Source organism: Chelonoidis abingdonii, chromosome 14, assembly GCF_003597395.2.
Source record: "Chelonoidis abingdonii isolate Lonesome George chromosome 14, CheloAbing_2.0, whole genome shotgun sequence".
Taxonomy (NCBI): Eukaryota; Metazoa; Chordata; order Testudines; family Testudinidae; genus Chelonoidis; species Chelonoidis abingdonii.
In genome coordinates, this window is record NC_133782.1 from 13,207,455 (window position 1) to 13,234,888 (window position 27,434).

Here is a 27,434-nt window from a genome sequence, read left to right on the forward strand (position 1 = left end):
TCTTGGGGGCACACAACAGGGTAGAGGTTCTGAAGATCACTTAAGCAATAATGCAGAAGTCCAGATAGTGGTCCCAGCCCATTATCAAAAAATCCTAGATTAATTTTCTATAGATTATTTTCTAGCTATTATCTAATTGCTACTCCTGGGTGAATTCTGTGCACAATATTTTAAATGTCTGCAAATTGTCAAAAACACTAAATGCTCACAGTACTTTCAATTGGGTAATTTGTTTCAAAATACCTGTCAGCAAGTAATATAGAGACACAAAAATTCCCCCAGGAGCAGAGAGTTAAAGGAAACCCCCTTTGACAACCCAGTTCCTGGTTCTGTACCCCTTCCCTGAGCCCAGATGGGTGGCCAGAAACCCATATCCCCTTAGCCCAGATGCCCACATTCCCTCCTCACCAGAGCCCAGGGATCCCAGAAAACAACCTGATGGTGGGTCCCAAGCTTGTGTGGAGTTTCCTGCACACTGATGTCTCCTCAGGCAACTGCAGCTGCTCAGAACCCTCTAGCTCCCTCCCTCTTCCCCACCAGGCAGTGTCTTCTATGTGCAAGCTGGGCTCTGCAGCTACCACCACTGCAGCTGATTTCTATGGGGGAAATTCTGCACGCACAACATTTCTCCAAAATTCTGCATTGCAGTGGTGCTGAATTCCCCCAGGAGTAAATTGCATGTGATGGGGCAAAATGGGAAAAGGATATTATAGGAGAAAAAATCATGTTGCCACAGAATTTGATCCTGCACTGAGTATACACAGGACCCCGTCTTCAACAGTTTCAGTTGGGATCTGTACAATCGCTGGTCCATGCCTATGATTCTCAGTCTTCACTTTTACAAGATGCAGTGATGCAACTCTACTTAAGTACTGCTGTTTCACATGCAATAAATTTTCCACTGCACATTCCTTTGGTGTTTTGGAGTACTGCAGTTTTTACAATTGTATACATATAATTTAGTTTATGGAATTGCAGTGCATACAAGCCTAAGATATTTCTTAGTGGGAAAATAAGTAAACAACTAGAAGGGGGGAAAAAAAATTTTTTATTGTATTTTCTACCAGTGTTGACAATTCTATAAGACCTTTACTACTGTTTCACAAACTAATTGTTTTCAAGCTTACAAAATGATTCAGAAATTCAAAATATATTCTTGATTTAAAATACATTGCAAAAAGGTTAATCTAAACAAAGGTTGCAAATGACAGTTTTTACAACCCGATTTGTCTAATTCAGAGGTAAAAAATAGTGTCTCAATCTGATTTAAAGGGGACAAATGCAGTTTAGTTACTTTACTCAGCAAATGAAATTAACTTTTAAAATATAAGCAGTGTGTGGCATGCTGGTGACTTTTAAAGCAAGCACTGTTTCCAGAAACCACAAAATCATGACTGCATTACGGGAAGTAACGGATAGAAGGACTGGAATGCTACTTGTTTTTCTAATAGTGATAATAGAAAAATACACGTTTTACTTAGAAATGAAAAAATAAAGTGATGTGACACTTTGAATACTTTAAAAAGTACAATTTTTTGTATCTTGCAGAGTCACTTTTTGATAATAATATAGCAACAGTACTAAAGATCAGAGAATTCTATAAAGCAATAAAGAGTCCATCAGAGAAAATGGGTCTATTAGAAATAATTATGGGAAAGGGAATAAAACAAAAAGTTTCCTTTAAAAAAAAAAAAAAATAAATCAGTGTTTGACCTTGAGTAGAATGTCTAAATTTCCTTAAAATCCCCCAAATGTTTTAGCAGCTAGCAAATTGTAGGAGACTAGGGAAGTTACTGTTAAAAATGAACAATGCAACAACCCCACCATCACTTTCAATGGTTACTTAAAAATATTTCAATTTTAGCCAGAAAGTCTATTATTCAGTAGCATCACCAGAAGGCAATTTCAATAAAAAAAGTCAAAACATTCCAGCAATTAAAATAAAATGTAAACTCTGCTTGATAAGCTGATTTCAGGGTTACTTATGGATTCAATCACAAACTAGCTTACACACCACTGCAGGGATGTGAGGCACCCCATTTTGCCTCTGCACAAACTACCTGCATCATGGGTCACAATGCAAGAGGGAATACAGCCACCTAGGAGCAGCTAACTCCTGGCCAGGCAGTGAGCTGGCCAGAGCAGCAGAACAGGTGGACAAGGTGATTTAAGCTACATTAGAAAGAAGGCTGGCACAGCTTACATCTCCCATGGAGCAAAGAGGAAGCAGGGACCACACTGCAACTCTTAGTCACAATATGGCTTCTGCTCCTGGGGTAGTGCAGTTATATGCTCTCCCTTACTCAGGGCAGCTTGCACGCTGCCAATCTAGCCCTAAGTCATCAAAATCCCTTGAGGCATACACAATAACTCTGTATTGCACAGCTATATGTACCACATTATGATAGGAACATTGTCACAGTAATAAAATATTTTAAGAAGCAATTTTCAACCAATTATTTAGAAGGCTAAATAAGTTTATAATAATGCAATTTTGACAGCTCCTTTGTTCTTTGCACTTCCCTCAGCTTGGAGGATGAAGCTAAACTAATCTGTTTATATTCAATTTCACTTGCATTATGCTGCAGTGTTTGTTTTACCAACACCGCAGAGAAACATCCAGATAAAACTACTGAAACTATTTCTATTTCATTTTGTAATTAAAAACAAAAAATCTAAATCTTGGGCCTAAACTACCAACAAGTGCTCATTTAGGTCAATCTCACTTAGGGCAGGTCTACACTACAGGGTTAAGTCGACCTAAGTGTCTAAGTGAATAACATAGCTGGAGTCGAGGTAGCTTAGGTCGACTTACTGTCGTGCCTACACTGCGCTGGGTCGATAGGAGAAGCTTTCCCATTGACTTTCCAGTACTCCACCAGAACAAGAAGCATAAGGTGTCGAAGGGAGAGCGATCTGTGGTCAATTTAGTGGGTCTTCACTGGACCTGCTAAATCAACCCCCAGTGGATTGATCGCAGCAGCATCGATCCACGATAAGTGTAGACATACCTTTGACATCACTGTAATGCTTCTGCAGTGCAAGAGCAATGTAGCACATTGGTAAGTGTTTGGAATTTATTGTAGAGATCAGAACTAAGCTTTTTTTCTGTTCACATTAAAATAGTTAATATGCATCCCATAGTAGGTAGCTCAGACCTGCAGATTTCTTGGCTTGATGAAGTATAGACATCGCAGCAGGTTGTAGAAACATGCCACATTGAGTTGTGAACAGCAAGCCAAATGGACAACTCAAACATCTAAGGAAACAGCACTTTAAAATGGTATCTGATGTGAGCTAACCAATAAAGAGTCCTAAAAGGATAGATCATTCCCATATTAAGTCCTTGTTAGTTTAATATAAGAATCAAGTAACTAGCTGGTGCACAAAACAGTCTGCAAAATTATAGCATATGGACTTCAGGAATGTATATGAGCTTCTTCTGCAGGGGTTGAGAACCTGCTACAGCTCGGTTCCAGTTGTAAACATGTCTGCTAATACAGGGCCTGATCCACCACATCAAAGCCTATCGGAGTCTTGCCACCGACTTCAATGGGCTTTGGATCATGCCCACAGACAAACTGTGGTCCTCTTGAAGTCAGTAACAAAACTTCCATTGACTACAGGGGAGTCAGGATTTCACTCACTCAAATAGTCTACAGCACTCTAGTATAAATAAGATTCCAGTAGGGCAAGCTGTTAGCCAGCCAGGACAGTGAGCTTTTAAGTGATGCTCAGCATCCATACAACTTAGAAGTATGGAAGTACAGCATGGCAAGAGTGTCTTTTCAGAGTAACAAATTATTTTAAAGGGGCAGCAGATAAATACTAAGACTGAGTTGGTGTATCAAAAGAGGCAGTCACATGATAGGACAGAGTATGCTTCAGAGAATAATTAAATGGGGATTCAACCTTAGTTTAGTTCCTGAAATACATTATTATGAACTAGTGCTGCACTGTAGCAAGTGTGTTTCACCAAGAAAAAAGTAAGGCCTAAAAGGCTGAGCTGAAAAGATACTAAGATATATGTTCTAAACAGTTCTCTCATTGGTAGGTAAATGCTTATGTTATCACTTGCAGGAGTTTTCAGATACCATTTTAACAAAGTTCTCAAGGGAAGAGAAAGAAAGGAAAGTGGATATCATTTTCCCAAAAGAAACATTTACCTGAAAAGACAAGTCAAAAATGCGAGATCAGTATTAACATGAGTCCAAATAAAGTAACTGCAGTTGCACAGCACTTCAAAAAGCTATATGAACATGACACTTGAAATCTTTTTTTAAATCATGGGTTTGAGGCAGGAGGTTTGAAGAAACCAATCTTACGGAAATATCGGACAAGGAATGGCACAGAAATTAAGGTAATGCTGATTCGGACTGGAGCAAACACTTTGTGAATAGCGTAGGCCAACAGAAATGTGCTTGTACCAGCAGCCACTTTGGAGTGCACCAGTGCTTCATTGAATCCAAGTTTTAGGAGAACTGCGGCCATGTCCATACCACTGGGGAGGGAAAAAGGAAAAAAGAATTTATTGTAATTTTTTTATTTTTTAAAAATCAAATAGTTGTACCAGTTCTCTTATGTTAGTAAAGGGATCTTTTGTTTACTTAGGATAATCTGGGTACTCATGCTCCTGTTCCCGAACTGAACACCTACCTTAGTTACAGCAGAACAGTGTTAATGTTTATGTCATTACTTAAAATAAAGCAGTTAAACAGTGTGCCAGATTCTGATTTCATACAATGGATGAGTTTCTAAAATGGAGCCACTCTAGGTTTATACTGCTCTCACTTAGATTAGATTGCAATCTTTCTGACAATTCAGGAGGCCCATGCTGTTTGACATTTCCCTTTTTCTATGTAAAATCAAAAACCTAAAGCACAGATGCATTAAGAAATTAAAATTCCAACAAATACAATAAACTGATTGACTTAAAGAGGCACCATCAACTAGAAATCTAATCAATTATAAATTGTAACTTGAGATACTACATTTGTGTCTGAGCCCTCCCATACCTCCTAGCTAATTTTTGTGGTTTTACAAGTTTTTAATTTTTTTAAAATATTTTTCCTCTTCCCCTATGGCTGTGTGAAAGGCCCACACAACATGCAGAAACTGAAAAAGCACAGAGTGCTGTCAAATGCACAGTGTGATATTTTTGACAACTTCAGATGATGCCTGTTACAAGAGTAGGAAACAACTTTTCAGACTGAAGTGTGATATTTTCCCCTTTCCAGATTGGTTTTATAGGAACACCAAATACCTTCTCATTCATCCCCCTTTCTCTGCTTTCACAATTGTACAGCTGCAGCATCAGCCCAATAGTCAGATGAGATCCCTTCCAGCCCTACATTTTTATTATTTTTTAACTGTAAGGGACTTAAGAGGTCACCAAGACCAGGGGTCGGCAACTTTTCAGCAGTGCTGTGCCGAATCTTCATTTATTCCCTCTAATTTAAGGTTTTGCGTGCCGTAATACATTTTAACATTTTTAGAAGGTCTCTTTCTACATGTCTATAATATATAACTAAACTATTGTTGTATGTAAAGTAAATAAGATTTTCAAAATGTTTAAGAAGCTTCATTTAAAATTAAATTAAAATGCAGAGCCCCCTGGACTGGTGGCCAGGGCCTGGGGAGTGTGAGTGCCACTGAAAATCAGCTCGCATGCCGCCTTCGGCACCCGTGCCATAGGTTGCCTGCCCCTGACCTAGACCATCCCCAACAGGTGTTTGTCTAACCTGTTCTTAAAAACCTCCAGTGACAAGGATTCCACAACCTCCCCAGGTAACATCCCTGTTCTATTATTCTACCTTCTGAATTAAAAATAATAATAATTGGAAGTTTGTAAATAATCTTTACAAGATTTAAAGTTTAACCAATGTGCAAAATGAAACAGACCATCAGTAAATGTGACCTAGAGTAAGACAACAAACATCATGCTGAAAGTTCGCTAATGGAGGAGTAAGAAGACTGTTTGAATGCTAAATAACTTGTGTGAAAATGAAAGAAAGAGGGACTTGTCCATTCCTGCCATCGATCAGTCACGTATACATTGCAGATAAGGAAGCCACAACTATTTTCAATTGTCTAGAATAGGCTCTAAATTCTGGAGTATTTCCCACATGACCTTGCAACTGTCCACTTTTTCCCACTGCACTTCTCACACTTGGCCATACAATTAGACCTAGCAGGATTTGATTTACGTCCTTAGTCATTGGTAAGTGTCAATCTCACCTGACACAGAAATCAACAACAACGAAAAAATCCGTTGTCAGTTGGCAAATGCACCTAACACCTGCAGGAATCTGGTGTCACTGGCCTCACAGCTGTGCAGGGAGCCCTCTGCAGTCCTGGTGACTCACTCCATCTCTGGATAGGAGCCATTCACCAGCTGGGGGGCATCCCCCCAGCTGGTGGCTCCTCCTCCTCCTCCTCCTCACGATTCTGGCCAAAGGTCCCTGTTCTAAGCCAAGCCAGGACCACAGCCTCTCCTGCACCTTGTGCCCTCCCGTCTCAGGCCTCTCAGCCACACAGGGAGCCCCCGAAGCCTTGATGTCAGGGCTACCCTACCCCCACTTTATTCCCTACAAATGTGAAAATTAAAATACTTAAAAATAAAAAAAGCTTAAAAATCAAAATCAATATTGTCGAATTTACAAAAAAAATCGAGTTCTGGTGTGCCTACATGTAATGGTACATTAACTGTGTCGAAACAGGGGAGTTATGTTTGTGCAGTGCATGAGGGATCTTTGCTCATGTGCTCTGTTCCTGTAAATAATTGTGTACATTTCTAAAAATAGGACATGATCCCACCAAAAGCCATGTACAAAGTCCTCTCTCTGGCTCCTCTCTGGTTGTCGCCCTTCTGTTTTTTTTTTTAAATCCAGTCTTATATTTGTTTTAATCTTTCTGTTCCTTTTGCAGTTATAGGCAAAATTCTAGCTGATGTCTTTCAAGGAACCTACCAGCCTTATTCTTTCGCTCTTCTTTCTTGCATGCAAGTGCCCAAGTAGATCTCCAGGGTAACCAGGGCTGGATTTACACCTTATGCATCCCTAGGCACAGCATCGTCAGCACACATCCTGCCTACAGGTGACCTTTCATTATTATTATTATTATTTTTATGGAAAAACACAAACTTTTAACCCTCTTTTAATTTTCAGGTGCCCTTAGGCACATACCTGCAATGCCTCACTGGAAATCTGGCCCTGAGGGTAATCGCCTTGTTTTGGATACAATTCTGTTTTTGTTTGATTTATACTGAATTAAAACAACAGTCTTCAGCTCCAGCACACAGCAGTGGCCCTCAGATCTACATCACTCAAGCCAGTGTTTCATTAAAACAGCATGTCCCCAGAACACGAATAAACTCCCTTCTGGATGGCTGCACTGGCACACTCCCCATGCTGCATGCCCCCAAGTGTAGAGCAAGGTAAATTTTAAATGCAAACCCTCATCTTTACTCTTGCTTATCTCAATACAGACTGGTCCCAGATCTGCAGCTGCAGATATATGGCATCCACTTGGATGCCATGAGGCTTCTGCATATAGAGCAGACACAACATTGGACCCTGACTAGTCTCAGAAATTAAGTACTACCTCAAAAATCCATGCCTGCTTCATATTTCTTATTTTATACACAAGATTACCCAAGGCCTGAGAGTCTGCAAGAGAAACCACACCTTGAAACAGCCAGGTAGAATATTCCCAAAGACATTAACGAAATTCCAACATGGAATGAAACTCCTACAGCGCCATATTCTTTAAAAACTTTTTTCAGCTGCTGGGATTTGTTGGGTTTCTTCTCATCTTCATCACTGGGATCCGTGACTTCCTTTTCAGGGGATCTACTTGTATCCTAGCCAAAAAGAAAACGATGATTTAGAGCGAACATTCAGGTGACACACAATGTCCAGGTTCCAGTTAATTGTCTCAAGCTACTTGCTGAGAAGCAAAATAAAGCACAGAACTCTATGCCGCGCTGTTCTTGGGTGCTTTGGATAGGGGGGCAAAACAAAGATGCATAGCATTAGGTGCAATTTACCCATGGAAGAGAGTCCACATGAGCCATTAATCCAGGCTTAAGGGATCATTGAGCTCTGCGTGGACCCCAGCACTAGGGCAAGATTTCCTATTACAGAATAATAAATATAGACAATATAATTCCAATCCTAAAACTGACTCTGTTCAGGCAGAGTTCCACCCACACAGTCACTTGTAGGATAGGATCCTTAGTTTGCATGCCAGAATGATTTTGCTTTGTACCTTAACGCTCAGCCTCACAGTCCAGATTAAAGAGCACTGTATCACCAAAGGCCAAATGATTGGTAACACAGAAAGCACATTTGACACTCCTGGATAAGGCCCAACATTTTAAGCTCTTTTAAATCATGTTCTGTGCATCAGCAATATAGAGGAAGAACCTGGGAATTATTGCTGTAGCTTGGTAGCAATGAGCAGCACTAGCCCCTGGCTGTAAAAATGCTGCTGCAGCAGCAAATGCAAATATGCTAGCACTGGTTTGGCAACCCCTGACAGACTTCTGCCATAGCCACTGGGGAACCCATTTCATTTCTTCTTCTGGCATTTCTATAACAGAATAAGGTTTAAAACAGAATTTTTATATTAAAAGTAGGTTTCAAAGCAACCTGGTCCTAACCGTGCAGGTAGAGCCTCAGGTACTAGATCTGACACAGTCTTGGACATTATCCTGTCTTAACCCCAGAGGAAATGTTGGCCAAGACAAGAGGGAAAACCTTGAGACCTTTCATTTATTACTGGACAACAGAATGGACAGAAGGGTTCCCTCTTCTTCAATTTACTTAATAGTAGTGGTGGCATTCTGACAGCCACTGAGACTAAAGCCCCCTGTTTATTTACAGGGGAGGCAGTGCCACTAGATACTTCCCACTAGTCAATGTGCCTCAAACCTTGACCTGGACAGAAGAGAGAATATTTCAGTTTCCTTTGCCCATTCAGTCTTTTAACTCTCTCAGCCTGCCAATAAGTAGGCCCAGTTAAGCTCCATATAATATATGCTTTCAATTTACAGTGCTAAAGGGCATCTCAGGCAGTCATCACACAACCAGGAGAGGATTCTCCAGAACTCCAGGCTCATTATATCAAAGCCAATTCCGCAAAATGAAATCACAGGATCTGAGCTATGTAGCCTGTTCTTGTCACCCAAGTTGTTTCCATTTCTTTCAATTTTGCTCTCACTAATCTAGGGCACTGGACTAAAATGTATTGAGGCAGCTTCTGAATCTGTATTGGCAGTACGGCAAGAGATTAAGCCAGTACCATGTTAGCAACTGTTTATTATGACTACCCGGTGTGATCATGCCCTCTGTATCTACTTGCTCAGTAAAGAAAGCTGAATTATCTTCTATAATATCTCTGCAGAAAGTCTGTTTTTCTAGGACCCAGGGAGTACTGTAATGCCAGAAATCAACCCACCAGTATATTAAGGTGCTCAACGTGTTTAAGAATTCAACAGTGACTAAAAGCAACCGAAAGCACAGAGTTGGCCACAATCCTGGAGCTGAATCCCCTTGCCCATATACATCTGGTTGATGAATTGGGGCCTCAGTGAGGGCAGATCCATATTAATGAAATTTTATTTTTAGATTATTGTTTTGAGACAATGGAAATTCAGTGTTTACCTGTAGAACCAGTCCTGCAGAAATGCAATGAAAGAAAATATATTTTAAAAGGTTTAGTTTAAAAAAACCCCACAACATATTAGAGACTACTTTGAATTGCGAGGATCTGTAGTTATAGGACGTTCTTTTGCAATACCAACAGGACTATTTCCCCCTAAAAAAAAATCTAACTATTAAGAATAAAAAATTAGTATAGGTCACAAAAGGGTCTCATACAAGAGCATTTTATCTAATAAAAAAAAATACACGTGGATAATAGTGTGCAGACAGTGGGTGGCCTGATGCAGAAGAGAAAGAAGCTCATGTCAAGAGCTCTAAGTGATACACATTCAGTTCTCCTCACGGCATTGAATCATAGAATCATAGAATCAAAAGGTTGGAAGGGACCTCATGAGGTCATCTAGTCCAACCCCCTGCTAAAGGCAGGACCACTTTCCCTAAATAATCCCAGCCAGGGTGCGGTCTAGCCGGACCTTAAATATCTCTAAAGATGGAGATTCTACCACCTCCCTAGGTAACCCATTCCAATACTTCACCACTCTCCTAGTCTCTTCAGCATTTCTAGTGAAAACAGTATCATTACTTCCATCATAATTTGCTATTTTTCAGAGGTACTGTACTCTGGAATTCCCATTGATCTTAATGGGTACTAGCTGATGCAAAGCACCCCTGAAAAACCAAACAGATGTGCTTTTTATGGTTTACTACTTGGCCATAAAAATTAACCTGGAGCTGAACCTTCACATTTAGAAATTCTGGCACAAACAAGTTTAAAAACAACCTCCCCCAAAAAAGAGAAAGAAAAAAAATCCAAACACCCACATACAGTTCAGCCAAGTTATGGAATGTTAAAATATTACACATTTTGTTCTAACGGACTCAAGTTGCATTTCTAACCAAGATCACTCCTATTTTTTTTTTAAAGTTACATGTATTGAACAATGAAAATACATGTGCAGATAACTAAGGACACTTCCACACTCTGTCTTTGAATTGAAATAGGGAAGAGGATAAAAGAGATAAGAAAGACCATTAGTCCGCTACCCCTCTATATTTTTAAGTGTCCTGCCCAGTGTAGTTTTAAGTGTCCCAAGTGACCGGGCCTCTACCACATATCTTGGGAAACTATTCTGCAGGCTAATAAGGTATTGCTGCCTGGAACATTCAACCTAAACTTTCCCACTGAATTTCATCCCTTTTCTCTTGTTTCTTAACTGTCACTTTGGAAAAACTGGGTACTTGAGATCTTCTATAAAATTCAAAATGTGCAGTCCGCACAGGGCAGAAAGTGAGACTCCTTCTCCTGTATTTTATGAGAATATGATGCAAACATATATTACAAGCACTAGAACTATTTCCTCTATTTTAACACTTTCTGTTCTTAAAACCAATCCAACAGAAACTGCAGCAGCTTGAAAACAAGTATATGTTTTTGGCCACTGTGTGGACAGGACATTATATTTAAAAAAAGTAGCTGTTTTACTGTCTGTTAAAACTGTGTCCAGTCTGTGCAAATTGGCACTAGCTATTACAACATAACTAGAAAAATTTCAACTTCCTATGGGATGGAATAAGAATATTTCCCTCCCTCTGTATCCTGCTGTGAGACCACCTCCCCAATGGCAACTCCTTGGCATCTTTATTCCCTCGATAAATCTTGATGCTGACGTAGAAAATTAACCCATTTTGGACGGAAACACTGCAGGACCTGAGAAATTACGTCGCACAGATTAGGTCCTTATAGTTAGCGGATGTTTTCCTCTCAATGGGACAGCGCTTCCCACGATGCAGCTTCATAAGACACAAGTGGACTGTGTGGAATGGGAAGAAGCCCAGGGCGGTATCGGTATGTGCCAATATCGACCGGGATACACAGACAATACAGAGCAGCAAAACTAAACCCACTTAGCAAGTTGCTGCTGACTCAGCCTGAGTCACCCTCACCCACCTTCCCGGAGCTCCCGCTGCTGGGGAAGTTGCCGGCAGTTGCTTGCAGAGTTATCTGGGGCTGCAGATGGTTGGACTCAGCGTCCTCTTGCACCTGCTGTTTATAGCTGAAGCCCTTGTGGGGGGGCAGATAACCCGCCTTTGCCGCGCTGCAGCCGGCCCGGCGGCTAGGATCGGCTGGGGCAAACACCGCAGCAGAGGGCAAGAGGCGAAGGGGGCTTTGCTGGCGCAGGCCCCGCAGGGCGAGCCATCTGCACCCCTGTCGGAAGCTGGGTCGATGTTGCCTCTTGTGTAGAGCCTCTCTAGCTTCGCCTCCAGCGGGGACAGCCTGCACCTGGCCGCCTAGGAACGGCGAGGCCCCCGCTGCTGCTCCGGGGCTGCTCCCGCCGCCGCTGCCCACCTTGCTCCGGACGATGCGCGCAGCAGCTTGGAGCAGCACCCCAGAGCCCAGCGAGCGCTGCGCCGCAGGAGGGCCCAGGGGCACCAGCCAGAGCATTGCTAGAACAGGGCCCCTTGGCCCGTGAGCCCTGCAAGGGAAGCAGCCCAGGCCCGCAAAGACTAACAGCCACCCCCGCCAACCCAGGCACCCTCCTCCTTAAAGAGACACCGCCCCTGCCCAGGGAGCAGGACGGCAGCCCAGTTTGGAGCAGATCCTCACAGCTACTGGCAGCCTCCTCCCCGGACCCTGGCGGGGAGGGAGAAGCCAGGTCCCCTCCCCCGCAGGTCGTCCTCAGTAGAGCCAGGCCTGACCGTCGCGTCTTTGCACCACTTCAAGCCCCCAGGCTACGCGCTGCAGATGGGGGAGGGTTCAGCCCGAGACTGGGGCTGACGGGCCATGAGGCGTGGGGCCAGCGCAGCTCTGGCTCATGCACGTGTAGGAGGGGGCGCTGAGTCAGCAGCTGGCTCAGCGTACCCTGCTGTTCAGGGTAAAAGGCAGAGGGTGCCAGTGAACTGAGTAGAGAGACAGCTAACGGGCTAGCTGGGTAGAGAAGACTCCCCCTGTCTTCCCAGCTGCTAAGACCATATAAGCTGCCAGCAAGGAAAGGCTGGACGAAGGCAGGACTAGCTGCTAATAATTAAACTGTACCCTTCCCCGGAAGCAAGTTGGGGGGAAGCTAGTCAATATGATGTGCAAATAACACATTAGGCTCTCTGGCACAGTGGGGGGTGGCTTCGAATGCCAGGAATTGCGGTGGCCAGGCTAGAAAAGGCTCCCAGGGCCAGGGATTCCATGCGAGCACGTCTCATGGCTGCAGGAGTGCAGAGGAGAAGCCCGCAGGGTCTGGGGCCAGTCTACAGCCCTCCCTTAATTCCCAGCACAAAGCCCTGTTGTTTGGGATGGCGCGGGTGATTCTCACCTTAAATGCAAACCTGTGAATTTAAGCATCACCGAGTTTGGCAAAGAACATGGGAATAGCCTTACTGGGTCAGACTAATGATTCATTGAGCCCAGTATCCTGTTCTCCAACAGTGGCCAGTGCCAGATGCTTCAGAGGGAATGAACAGGGCATGGTTAAGGACTCATCATAAAAGGTGAGTTGCAAAGGGACAGAAACTGGCTTGTGCCTTTTTTTGCTTTTTTTGTGAGGTAGAAAGAAGTCCTGAAAAATACCTGCCTTACCAAAAAAAGGACTGGAAGAGAAGGTTATGGAGAAGGGATGTTGCTTGTTTTCACATTGAAAATGTAGGTGGACCAGTTAATGGCAGCTGGAAATCTAGTGAATTTATGACAGTGCCACACACTGCCATATGCATCTGATGAAGTGGGTATTCACCCATGAAAGCTCATGCTCTGATATGTCTGTTAGTCTGTAAGGTGCCACAGGACTCTTTGTTGCTTTTTTTATGAATAGTTGACAGTGAAAAGGCTCATGCAGGAGTGCAAGAGGCAGAAATTTCACAGCGACTGGCCCTAGACTGTGGAACTCATTCCCACAGGACACTAAGAATGACCTCACTTTCAGAGCTAAGGCCTCTGAGAGTGGCCTTCCATTTTAGTTTTCGTTACATATACATGGAACCACTCATTGACATACACAAGGAAACATACATTTAAAAAAAATCCTTTAGAACCTTATCGAGCTATTTGTCCTACCACCAGTCAGGAGGGAAGGAAGAAAGAAGGAAATATTGTTTTTGTCATGTCTATATTTAAATACCTGGGAGGTACAGATGGATATGTACCTAGGTGAACAGGTAGATAGAATGCTCCTGCTCCTTCATTTCTGGCATGAGATGTCACAGAACACATTTATCATCATGATTAATTATTTGCATTGTGGTAGTATCTAGGGCCCAGTGATGGGCCACAACCCCATTGTGCTAAGTGCAGAATAAAAAGATGGTCCTTGCTCCAAACAGCTCACAACATCTTTGAGATCCCAATTGTCCCCTTTCCCGGGAAAAAGCAGGGAAAATTGACTGTTAATTCTAAGCTATAAATATAACAAGGAAAACAGGAAGTAAAAATACCATCTAGGTGTTACATAGCTCAGGTGAAACCTTAGGTCCCGATCCAGCAAGTTATTCTGTACATGTGGAGGCCAGTGCCTGTGTGGAGTTCCATTATCTTCAGTGGGACTCACTCTGCATAAAGGGATGTACAAGGTGTGCATATTGGGGGTCTGCCCATATGGAGTAATTTGCAGGATCAATGCCTAATCTTCTATGATTTTTAACTGTGCAACCTTCACATTATTGAATATAGTTCAGAGGTGGGCTTTTACACAGCAACTTTCACCCTGGAGTCCTTCATAAACAGAAATCACTTCACACTTTGCTCAAATGAATCTACTGCTGGGGTGGAAGTGGCTTCCAAATGGCACACACAATGCTGCTCCGAAGTTGGGGAGGGGAAATCATTGCATCACCATAACTTGTATGGAAACACTTAATGAACCTAAATTTAAATTCTAAGCTGTGACTTAGAGAGGTTTTTCTTCTCCCCTTTCCCTAATGACCCAACCTTTCTTCCCTATGTGTGTTATTAGTTCTGTAGTGCTGTATGCATACACAGCCCTGTACAAAAGGAGAACCATGTCAAATACATAGGAGGTTTCCTGCCCAGAAAGGCTTGTAGTGTACGAACACATGCTGGAACTGCACAGGACAACAAAGAATGCTACAATGCAGAAACAGCATGGTGAGTGGCCATTATCAGTAGGATGCATCACAGAGCAGATGGGTTTTGAAGAGTCTTTTGAAAGAAGAGAGTAGGAGAGCTTTGCATATATTAAATGAGCATCTGTTCCAGACATAATGGGCAGCAAACACTGTACAAGCGTATTAGTCCTTGCTCCATAAATCTAGTCCCTTTCTGAGAGCTTGGAATATGGATAGTTTCCAAGACCACAACTGTTTATTCTACCAAGTGTTTCTATTACTGCTTCAAGACATTTGCACGTTTGTTTTCTTTGCCCATCTACATAGGAGCATTTACTATGCTGGGGGACAGAGTTATTAATATGGTAGTGCCAGGACCATTTGGCCTTACCAATGTGAATATGACCATGTCATATTATAATGATTCCACTGAACTGTGGCACAGCCGTGCAAATACCAGAGGCCTGTTTCTTATGTCTCATTAACACTGTACTGAGAAGTAAGTCTGTTGAAGGCAATGACATTTCATAGGCATAACCAAAATCAGCATAGAGCTCCTGGTCTTACAGGTTTGATGTGTTCCATATAGGCCAGGCCAAACCACAGCACTACCACAGACTATCCAATCTAATCTTTTCTAATGATCAATCTATCCATCCCCATACATGTTCATCTATCTATGGTATTTTTATAGGACCTGTTACCAGATGATCTACATGGATCCTATCTGTGATAGAAAAGTTACAAGAGGAACCTTGTGTAGGTAGAACCTTGCATTTTCTTTAATCCAGTATTAAAACAATCACCTGTTTCTAATGTTTTGGTGGTCACAGAAATTACATAAAGGGTCATTTTATAGTTAAAATACTGAATTTGTGATGTCGAAAACTTTTCAGCTGACTAATCAGCGCTCAGACCCTCCTCTTGGAACAATGTTGCCATTATAGAAAATGTACATTACATGTACATGTTATACTGATTGTGCCCTAGAACAATGAGAGCCTTAGTTAAGGCTGCTATATACAGTGCATATAAAGGAAAAAGCCATCAGAAATGTTATTGTGCTATGCAGCAACCTGCTACCATATCAGGAATGGACACCTCTGACAAGTTGTTGCATCTCCAAACACAGTGTACAGTCCTATCCTGGGTGGCTCATACTTATATCTGACAGATACCTGAGAGATCAGCTTCACTTTTACACTTTGGCAACACTTCTATAATTTGTCGTGCCAATAGAGTTTTAGTGAATTGAAACTGAACAATACACTGAAGAAACAAGCATTCTCTTGAGGATGATGCATTCACTTCTACTAAAGTGCTGCTGTTTCATAGCAGTGCCCAATATAATCAGAGGAAGGAACTTTGATTTGTAGGTGACAGTGGCCACATATTGGTTGACAGTGTGAATGGCAAAAGGCACTCACTGCCTTCTTTGTGAGCTCAAGCAAGCTCCAGTCACATCTGGCTTAGGAACAAGAGACAAGACCCTGGCTCCTCCAGTGGTAATTGGATGAAACAAGGCACTCGCTGCTCACAGGTAAGATCCCAGACTATGACACTTTGGGGACTATGACACTTTGGGGACAAGTGACTGGGGTCCAGGATCAAATGTGGAATTGCAGTGTGGTCATCTGGAACATTAACCACAGGATCAGGCTGATCTTTCTCTGCATAAAATAAAAATAATTGGTGAGCCATTTTGCATAGACATTTCCAGGCAGGGAGCAATCCATGTACAAAATTAGAAACAAACAATAACAGCAAACATGGAAAAAGAAACAAACATCCCAACTTCACATACCATAAAACAAAGAGAGCACACAAGTGCCAAGAGAAGAGATATTTGCTCCAGCCCTCTGGGCATACTGGACCAAGAACATAGGGAGAAGACACACCTGTCAGAGCCAGATTAAGAATACATGTCCACTGCTAGGATTTGCAGGCCCTGGCATAAATTCACGTGTGTAGCACCCATTCCTTTCCCACCTATGAGAGCAATCTCCTTCCTTGATGTTGTCACAACCCAGCCTCACCTCTTTATGAACTCCTATGGCCTCTAGTAACTGACCCATACACCTGGGAATACCTGAAATCCTAATAGTGGAGCTGAAAAATTTGTACCATGCAATGAGGTAAGGAGGACGGTTAGGGGATTCATTCCCTTCTGTGCCTCTTTCAGGGGTGAAAGTAACTTAAAGGACTTACCGGTACTCCAGAGTCTTGCTGAGGGGGAGGGCCCTCAACTGGAAGAGGTATGGCCTCTATTGGAAGAGGTGGGGCCTTTAAATCCTGGGGCTTTTAAATCAGGATTTAAAGGGCTCAAGGATCTGGCTGAAGCTAGGAACCAGGCCTTTTAAATTAACCCCGGAGCTACCAGATGCAGAGGCGGCTGGGAGCCCTGGGATTTGGGCAGGGGTGAAAGTAATTTACATTTCTTACCCATATGGTCCAATCGCAAGCAACCCACCCACTTCTCCTACATACTTCATGGATCCCTCCCATTGCCTGACATAGATAGAGAAAATAAAGCTACTGTTACTACTACCAGCACTGTCTGTAATAAAACTTTACTATAGGAATAAGCCTGAAAAAGTGAAAACTCACTGTCACTTTGATGAGTCATGGAGAATGTGGTGAGCATGGCGAGCGCTGGAATGTGGGATGGTGCCCTGGCTTGCAGGACAGTTGTGTGTGTCATGTCAGGACACTGGGAGAACAGGGCTGTTTGCAGCCCTTTTGGTTGCCTAGGATTAATATTGCCAATGCTGTGGCTGTTACCCAGCCTACACCAGAAGTATGTGTTAGTGTTCTGCAGTTTTAACATCTGAATCATCTGGTTTGATGTCCCTCTGGAATGCAGGGCACATTGGGTCATAGCCGCCAAAGACAAGTTGTCTTTGGTGCAAAACACCCAGGATTTAACTTTCAAAGTTAATCCTGGGGCACCAATCAGGAAAACGTTCTGTGAAGCAGGCTTTCCAGGTGTGCTGTATCACATCTCATTAATATTTCAGCTTTGGTTTGCTTTTACTTTAGTCCCTTATGTTAAAAGACCCTCCTTGAACTTCTAAAATATTGACTAGCTGTTAGTATTACAGGTCCCATGAGGGGAAAGATGAAATTTTATCCGCTGCAGTGATTGTGATATCTACTCAATATTAATGAGAAGCACTTGCTTCTCTGGTTTCTATTCCTCTACCTCATGTAGAGGATGTAGCATGTTCAGCTTCCGTATAAACATAGGTTTGTGCTTACATCTCTGTTAGCTTTGTAGCACTTTTGGTGCCAACATTTCTCAGGGTCATCATGAGGACAGATGTAGGTAATTTCCATTTCCCCAGATTACCAAAAGATCTCAGATTTGACCTTTTGCCGCAGCATAATAAACATGGGCTTTCCTATTATAGCCGTTCCTCAAACAGGCACCAGCAAGCACAAGGTTGTCTTATATTTATGTATCTCTTTCTCTGTAACCTTTCCCTTCCCCAGCCAAGGTACTTTACATACACATACTGTAACTATTCCAAAAGTATACTAGTTACTATTTATATACAAACATAAAGCAAACTGGAGTAGTTGCTAAATAAATGTAGCCAGATTTTTAACATTTTGCATTAGTATTTTTGCTGATAAAAACATCAACAGCCTCTCAAAATTATCATGAGGTGTAAGTTGTGATTAAAATTTAAGTGCTTTATAAACTAGTTTTAATAGGCTAATTTTCTGTTTTTAAACTAAGTGTTTATTTTTTTTTTAAATTACACACATACCTAAAAAAATACATGTTCATATGTGGTTGACAGAAAGACTATGCCCCTGCTTTGTGCTCAGCCATAAAACAAGAATGTGCAGCTCTTGCAGTGGATATGACTTTTGTAAGAAGTGCTGCAGTATAATGACACAGTGCCACGCTTTAAAAACGGTCTACGATTTTGCACTAGCAGTTTCTGTGGCTGCAGTCAGCTGCTGTCATAGAGTCAGTCTTTTTTACATATACTTGACTTATGGGATTTATGGCTTCAAATGTCTTCTCTTGTGGGGTTATTTAATTAACATCTTTTCTAGAGGGCAAAAGGGCATAAAACCCGATAATATTGTTGCCATTGTTTAAAAAGACAAACTAGGCACATCCCATCCATAGAGACTATAATAAAATGTAAAGGATATCAAGTGACTCCTAGGTTTGAGAACCTGTATTTGGCAGTGTATGGCTTTTGCGCTTGTTTGTTGATGCTGCGGGTGTGAGTGCGTCTATGCAGAAGTCTTAGGTCTGGTCATTAAGTGAAGAGGGAAGTGGACAAGGCCTCTCACATTTTACTTTGCACAAGGCTGTACCAAGCTCAGGCCAAGATCCCACTGAGCTCCAAGTGGTCATGGGGGTCGCAAGCTGAGCTCAGGGCTGCCCTGGATTTTTGCAGCCCTTCCCACTGTTATGGTTTGATCCTACCTGGTGTTCAGTGAGTGCTTCCTACTAGGTGTCAGCACGCTCAACTGCCATTAAAGTCAATTGGACTTGAGGGCACTCAGCTCCTTGCAGGATTATTGGGTCCTCAACTACATTGTTCACAGTCATCAAAGCAAGTTTTAAATCATAAGTCTTATTTTTTTTATTTTTAAAATCTTTTAAATGTAGATATTATTTTCAAATTTTGTTTCTTATTAAATGAAATATCCTTTGCCCAGATCTGGCTTGGGTTGGGTTTTTTTACTCCAGACTTTATTGAAAGATCAGAATAATCCCTAAACATCGCCTTTGACACTGAATGTCCATTTACAATCATCAGCCCTCCCTTCACATCCTCCATCTCTAGGTATTAGTGTGTAAGGCCACGTCTACACTACAGGATAAATTTGAATTAGCTTAGACCGATTTTATAAAACAGATATAAAGTCGATTGTGCGCGTCCACACTAGGCACATTAATTCGGTGGTGTGCGTCCATGGTCCGAGGCTAGCATCGATTTCTGGAGCGATGCACTGTGGGTAGCTACTGTAAAATAATGAGGCCAATAATGTCTATTTGCGTCCACACTAACCCTAATCCGATATAGTAATATCGATTTTAGCATTACTCCTCTCGTTTTGTAGGAATACAGAAATCGATTTAAAGAGCCCTTTAAATCGATATAAAGAGCAGTGTAGTGTGGACGGGTGCAGCGTTAAATCGATTTAACGCTGTTTAAATCGATTTAAACGCGTAGCGTAGACCAGGCCTGTGGCACACTTTTTCTCCCTAGTGTGTTTCCAGCACTAGAGCTTGTTAGTCTATGGATGCCATCTGGTGACAGAATGTTGCATGTGCGTGCTAGTGAGTCCTAACAGAAGCCTTGACTCTATTTCTGTCCTAAACCTCATGATTTGTGGGCCCCTAACCAGCAGAGGCGCTAACTGTTACAAGTATATTAGGATCTGAGTTGCCTCCCTTAATCCCTCTGCCAGGAGGTACACAGGACTTGACTATGTGTTGCCAAGTCTATTCAAGACTGTGGAGCCCTGAGTGGAAATTTGTGTTATCAATTGCCAAGGCTGGCCCTGTCTATACTATACCTCCTGTTTCTACCACTAAAAACTAGCTAATTTTTCTAGAGTGAAATATTAGCTAGTTTCTCTAGTAAACTCAGCCATGACACAGAAATGATGTGAGTAGGACCACATTTTTAATAGTGATTTCTGATTTTGAGTGCCTCCATTTTTGAACACCTTTTTTCCGAGGTGCAGAGAACTCACAGCTCCCCATGGCTTCCACTGCAGTTGTTGGTGCTCAGCAGTTCTGGGAATCCAGCCCAAGATATCTCAAGATGGAGATCCAAAAATCCAAACACCCCCAATTTCTGTCCACTTTTGAAAACTTCAGCCTCAGTGACTTGCCAGGCACTTTATTTATCTGCTACATTCACCTTCTATCTATAATAATTCTTGTTTGCCTAGACTGAATGTAGCCATTGTGGTTTCTAAACTGTAGTTGCTGTTGTTTTAGGGTTACTACACTTTGCCCTTGGGTAATTTTAATCTTTGAGCAGCCAGACAGCTGCTATCATTTTATGTCATGACACTATTGTAACTATTATTACAGTGTTATTATTGATCATCATAATCAAAAATAAAGGAAGTAATTACAGTATGCAATTGAAGTAGATTGAAGACCAGGAGTGAAATCCTGGCCTCACTGAAGTCAATGGGAGTTTTGCTATTAATTTCAGTGGGGCCAGGATTTCAGTCTTATAATTGTTCTCATTTAGATGGATTCAGAAATATTCTTCTTGCTTGTACTGGTGCAATAAATTTATAATCAAGTATTTAATCAAGTCAAGTAACATAAGAATATCTTTAACAAGATCCTTTCCTTTCATTCCTGCTGGCAATCCTAGCACTTGTAAGTTTTTAATGCAAAAGTTATCTAAAAATGTAGTGTATTCTTTTGAATGAGTGAATTTGAAAAAAAATAGACATCTTCCTCCATTTGAAGTGTTTCTTGTTCTTTAGTTACAGTTCGTAATTTAACTTGAACATTTTCTTCTTGTTACTCAGTTTTAATGATTTAGTGAGAATGAACACTTAATTCATCCACATTCATTTTGGTAGCCCCTAAAATAACTTCCAAAGATGCTTCAGATTTTTAACCACTGTTCACAATATCCCTAGTCAAAGTAGAGTGGTGTTTTGAGAATGAGGAAAGCTTACTATTTTTTTTTAAATTTCATAAAAATGCATGGTAGCAGATTGAATTTACATTTTACAACATTTTTGTGTCTGTTCATAATGCAGAGATTGAGAAGCCGATCAGTCCAACATATGATGCTCTTTAATGGGGAAATGAGTGAGACAGATCTTGCAAATGAGTGGGAGGTGATTGCATCTGCATGTCTGAGGCTGGATAATTTCATATTAGTATTCATGTGTCATTAATGTAATGAGGAAAGCCAGGAGCTGATCATGAACCTCATTCAGAAACAGAACTAGGATGGATTTTCTATAGAAATTAGGGGCCTGGATATTTTTAAAGTAGAAGGAGAAATTGTTAAATGCTTTAACATAGTGTTTTTTTTCACATCAGGAAACACAAGTTACATGACTTAGGTCATAAAGGAAATGAGAAAGTGAGTGTAGCAAGCACATTGGGAAGATTAACGTAGTCCCTGTTGCTAAGGTAACATGCATGAAGAGAATCTACCTCTGTGCAGCAGAACAGCATACGGTCTAAGAACCACTTAGGTCCCACTTACATCCTATTCTGACAGTCTAGGTGCTTGGGCCTTTGTACTGGCCCTCTGCCCAGAGGTGAATTATGCCCTCTGAGCAGAGCTGCTTCTTTGTCCATTGTTTCCATTTTATTGTGTCAGAAAGGGTGGGTAAAGCGGGATGAAACTAAGAAAAAAATAAAACAACCTACTGTACACACAGCAGCCTTCTAGTGGAGGGATGTGCGCAGATGAGCATGGTATTTCTGTCTGAGTAGGGAGTAGTGAGTCCCCGTCATTGAGAAGGAAGCCTAGTTTCTGCTGTGCTTTCATTTGTGTCTTGTTGGTACAATGCTGAAGAAGAAATTCCAAAATTAATCCCCCTTTCCATCGAAGGGTTCCCCACAGCATTTCTATGCTGTAAGGTTTTTTCATTTTGGAGGGCGTGATGTACAGTCATTTTGTGTGTGTGTGTGTAAGAATCGTATTTAATGGTTCCTGATAAGTGTAGAATTGGCATCCCCAGGAAGTGCTTTATTTATCCACATACCGGCTGCAGCAGTTCTCCATGTGCCTTACCACTAACCTGGAGGGGAGTTCAGGCTCCATGACCATTAAAACCTTGGCCACTCTCCTGAGAGTGCCAACTGTGGGATTGTTTTATGATGCAGACATTGAACCAAGACCCACCAAACTCATTTCACACAAGCCACTAAAGAAACAATCTATTGGGATCAACTCAGTCACTATTAATATGGTCTGCATTTGAAGCAATAATCACAAGGTGAGTTACTCTAGTATCCCATTGCCAATTCCCTGAGCCATCCAGTGCCTATACATTCACACTTGATACCTACTGGAAGCAAGTTTTCAGATCTAATTTACTAAAGTATTAGCTCAGTACACAAAGTCACCTTTTTTGATATTCACCAAAACTTTCCCAACACCCATATAGAAGGTACCCTCTTCACATTGCAGTGAAGTTTGCTGATTCATTCATACTGCTCAGCTCTAACTTGGTCTGCTGGCATTTGGATAAGATTTCATCTGACTGTTTACTTTGCCAATTGGTTCAGTCTATATCTCAGTAAAAGTGGAGTGAGATGCCCTCTTCAAACGTGTACCTCTATGGAAAAGCAATGAACAAATTACATCTAACCTTTCTGAATGGATGAAATCACCTAGCCCAACCAAAGAGTTCCCCTCGATTCACATACATAACAATGAAAGTGATGCAAAGTAATACTGTTTTGTGAACCTTTTAGAGTATGTGTTGCTGTTGTGGTCTGATGTTGGGACACACAGGGCCAAATTCAGAGGTGTGTCTAAGCTGATTACTCCTGCTGTTTCTGGCCATCTTAGCATATAATTTACACGATTTTAGATACACATACTTTGACTCGAAGGGAGTCCAGTAGACTCACCGAATTACTGAAGACTCCTTTACTCATGATCTCTGAATTTTTTCTCTCAGTCTACATTGGTATTACATTTACGTGTTGAAGGGGTAGGAAGAAGTAAATTACATCAGTTTAGATCCTCTTAGGTTTATCTAAGGTAACTAACATAATTTAGCTCTGTGAGAATTTAGGAAAACCAGATGAGAAGTAATCTAATATATATATGTTTTTAAAATAAGAATTTCACCAACTTCAAGTTACTTTCACAGAGTGGGAAGGCAATTGTCTCTGCCCATTAAACTCCATGTGAATAGTTAACTACTGTTGTTCTTCTATTCCTATAATCTGTGGTTCAGATACAGATTTCCTGCCTGTTACAACCTGCTGGTGCATCTGTAAGACAGATGTCAAGGCATTTATGCAAAACAGGTAACACTCAAGGCCAGACTTTGTCTCCTCCACCAAACAGTGTGTAATAGTATAGTGAGGGTCTGGTCAAGCTATTTACAACGTGTGGTCTTCCCCCTGCGGTGTGCTCAGAGCAGCGGGTGTAAACAGCTGAATATTATCAATATTTGTACTTAGCCGGTCAGCCCTCTAATTAGCTTAAATGTTGAGGTCAGTGAAAGCAGCAGAGAATCCTGTGGCACCTTATAGACTAACAGACGTTTTGGAGCGTGAGCTTTCGTGGGTGAAGTGGGTATTCACCCACGAAAGCTCATGCTCCAAAACGTCTGTTAGTCTATAAGGTGCCACAGGATTCTACCATATGCGCTTTTACCACAGATCTCAACTAACACGTGGGTAGCTAACCATGCCTCTGATCACTTGACGGATGTCAGTGAAAATTGGCCGTCGTTTCGGATACGAGTATTTTCCAGACAGCGGATTCCAGCCACTTTTTGCTTTTGTAGCAGAACACTATACCTAAAGAGCTTGGCTGAACTCGAGACATTGGTAGTTTTTATGCACGAATATCCTACACAAATGAGGTACTCCTCTCTGTCCATAGCCCATGCATTGATTTGGTGAGCACAGTTTGCAGCTTTTAGATATGCACCCGTATCTGAAAGCAGCTCTGTATGTTATGGCCATCAGGGAAGAATCCTGCCATGACCTTCCCTCTAGTTCTTTAGGATTCAATTCAAAAATTATAGTAAAAGATGACAAAACATCTTAACACATTTCCCCATCACCTTCAAATGTGGATTGTTCCTTTAAATACAAATAATAAATATTATGTAATCTTATATACACATTTCATCAGAGATCTCAAAGTGCTTCAGAAATGTTAATTAAGCTTCATAATGTCCACCCGTGAGGTGGATACTGTAAGTAATTATCTAAAATGTACAAATGTGAAACAGGGCAGAGGAGAAGTTAATATTTGAGCGTGCTCACAGGGACAGAAATCCAGAGTCCTAGCTTCCATTCCCCATGTTGTTAGGACACATCTAAAAAAGGATAGAGAATAAGACAGGAGAATATCTTACTGCCTTTATATATTCACGGTTCTCCCACACTTGATACTGCGTACAGATGTGTCTCCCCATCTCAAAAAAGATACACTGGCATTAGAAAAAGTTCAGAGAAGGACAACTAAATAATGATGGGTTTAAGAACAGGTCTCATATAGGAGAGATTAAAGAGGCTGTGGACTTTTCAGCTTGGAAAAGAGGAGACTAGGGGGATATGATGGGGTATATAAATCAGAGTGGTATGGAGAAAGAATAAGGAAAATCATTTACGTTCCCATAATATAAGAACTAGGGGGCACCAATGAAATTAAAGGGAGCAGTTTAAAACAAATAAAAGGAAGTTCTTCACACAGGCACAGTCAACTTGTGGAAAACTCGCTTGGCCGAGGAGTTGTGAAAGGCTGACTCTAACAGGGTTTAAAAGAGACTAGATAAATTCATGGAGGTTAAGTCCATTAATGACTATTAGCCAGGATGGATAAGGAATGGTGTCCCTAGCCTCTGTTTGTCAGAGGGTGGAGATGGATGTCAGGAGAGAGATCAGTTGATCATTACGTGTTAGGTTCACTCCCTCTGGGGCACCTGGCATTGGCCACTCTCGGTAGACAGGATACTGGGCTGGATGGACCTTTGGTCTGACCCAGTATGGCCATTCTTATGTTCTCTCCTAGCCTCTTTACTTCAAAGTATTTAAAATAGTTTCCCATTTAGGACAGCATGTGTTACTGAACTGATTCAGATAACAGAGTAACTTATACACAACAGTGAGCATTTCAGAGTCAAATCTCAATGAACTGCCTGGATTAATTCATTATTGTTATATTTCAGCTTTGGTTAGCACTGCAATATTGTATTAATGATTCTGGAGTTCAGGACATGGGAGCAAGTTAAGTGTCTTAAGATAAAGCCAGTCACGAGCTCCTGTTTTCATGTGGTGCTCCTGTTGGCTAGGCAGGTTTATCACAGAGGCCAACCATAGAGGGATGAACTACAAGATCAAGGAGGTCCTTTCTATCCCTGTAGTATAAGATGCCACCTTTCTGATTTAGTAGCATTCTGCACTCTCTTTGAACAAGACACAAGGTGCAAAGCAGGGGAGAATCAGGCCCTATGATAAGAGTCATGGAATTTAAGGCTAGAGGGGACCACCAGATCATCTAGTCTGATCTCCTGTATGTAACAGGCTGCCAATACCACTTCAAGGCTCACTAGTGATCATGGAATTCTTTTTTAAAGCTATTGGGTTATAAAAGTTAGAAATGCAGAAATCTAGTGTTCTCAACCTTTTTCATGCCAAGCACCTATTTCCACACCAGGAGTTTCCAGTCCATTTAGTTGAGATCTAGCCAGGCCCCCAACTCCTATTTAGCAAAATGGGAAAGGCCACTACCCCAGGGTGGGAGCCACTCATTTAATCTTTAGATATAAACTGTGTGGGATTGGATAGGCTTTTGAGATTTTTGGTCCAGGGGCACAAAGATATTTAGGTGCCTAACTCCCATTGATTTCCATAGGAGATAGGTGCTTAAATACCTCTGAGTATGTCTACACTTTGAGCTGGGGATGTGATTCTCAGCTCAGGGAGACCTACCCGCACTAGCGCTGATCAAGCTAGCACTCCAAAAGTTGAACGTAGCCACTACAGCATGAGAACCGCTGCCCTGAGTATGTACCTAGCATCTCTGAAGGATGCACACTTGAGGAAGCTAGCCCCTTTCTGGCGCTTTGGCTGTCATGGCTAGACTATTTTTAGCGCACTAGCTCAATAAGAATTAGCATGAATAGGTGTCCTCGAACTGGGAATCACACCCCTTTCCAACTGTTCTTTATGGCTTCCTAAATTAGTTTAAATTACACTGTTCAGTGCTGACATTTTACCAAATTTTTGTATGGACAACTTCCTTTCAAACTGTATGTTGTCTGGAGGTTGGGTTTTTTTTTTTTTTCTGTATTAAATAAGTAAATAGAGCCTGATTTTCTTAAATACATCTCCTTCATTTCCCCAGAACTCTTAAATACTCGCTACTTGAAACCTCATACACTGAGTTCTCTGGCAGTTTTCATTCACTGTGTAGGAGGCAAAGAGATACATGATGAGAAAGCAAGCAAGTGGATGCTACGTTGCCAATCCTTATTCCAGTCCTTTCGTAACACTTTTAGGTGGATCCCTATCAGTGTTTGGAATCAAATAAAACAGGATTAAGTCCACCTATGAGGTTTATTGGAACAGTATTTTGAAGAAAATAATGGAAAACACATCATGGAATCATGTAAAGCCTGAAGGAACAAAGGCCCAGATCCTCACAGGGTATATCTGTAGAAGTTGGAGCATTCTGCGCCAACCTCTGATTTTCTGTGTTGAGAGAAAGTTCAGATGCCCTTTTAGGGCAGGTTTCCAGCTGGATGCAGGACTGAAGATGGAACTCCAAATGATGAAGAATTTTATCAGGCACCTCCTACTGAAGTCAATAGTCTGAGTGAAAACTGAGGGCCTAATGCCTTTGGAGAACCCAAAGGAGAAGTTAAATGGAAGTAGGCTGGGAGTCTCCATGAGTTTCTCTTTGTGTAGACTTTTTCTTGATTGCTCCACACAGGGTTCTGGGTTTGCCTTCCAACAGAACAGGCCATAGGACCAGCCACCAGGCCCCTAAGACTCCTGGG

At 41.7% G+C, this 27,434-nt stretch overlaps 1 protein-coding gene and 1 long non-coding RNA gene across 4 annotated transcripts in view; one reads left to right on the forward strand and one right to left on the reverse strand.

The window, feature by feature from the left end:
* Positions 1-12,758, reverse strand: part of FAM210B (family with sequence similarity 210 member B) — a 22,217-nt gene extending 9,459 nt beyond the window's left edge. The window contains exons 1-3 of one of the 2 annotated variants that reach the window (XR_004373991.2): positions 11,614-12,504; positions 7,686-7,861; positions 4,167-4,501 (exon numbers count right to left, since the gene is read on the reverse strand). Coding sequence is in view for 1 of the 2 variants with exons in the window: in XM_032782565.2 (XP_032638456.1) it covers positions 4,285-4,501; positions 7,686-7,861; positions 11,614-12,108 (888 nt within the window). In the remaining variant the exon portion in view is untranslated. Of the gene's footprint in view, positions 1-1,031; positions 4,502-7,685; positions 7,862-11,613 lie in introns of those variants that run through there. The other variant, XM_032782565.2, reaches the window with a different exon arrangement.
* Positions 11,224-26,922, forward strand: LOC116826071 (uncharacterized). Of its 2 annotated transcripts, none has more exons than XR_004373993.2 (4): positions 11,224-11,511; positions 15,409-15,477; positions 23,652-23,724; positions 26,780-26,922. It is a non-coding gene; the product is annotated as an uncharacterized LOC116826071 (long non-coding RNA). The 2 variants fall into 2 exon arrangements; XR_012656982.1 differs by lacking the exon at positions 11,224-11,511 and adding an exon at positions 12,882-13,145.
* The last annotated feature ends 512 nt before the right edge of the window (positions 26,923-27,434 follow it).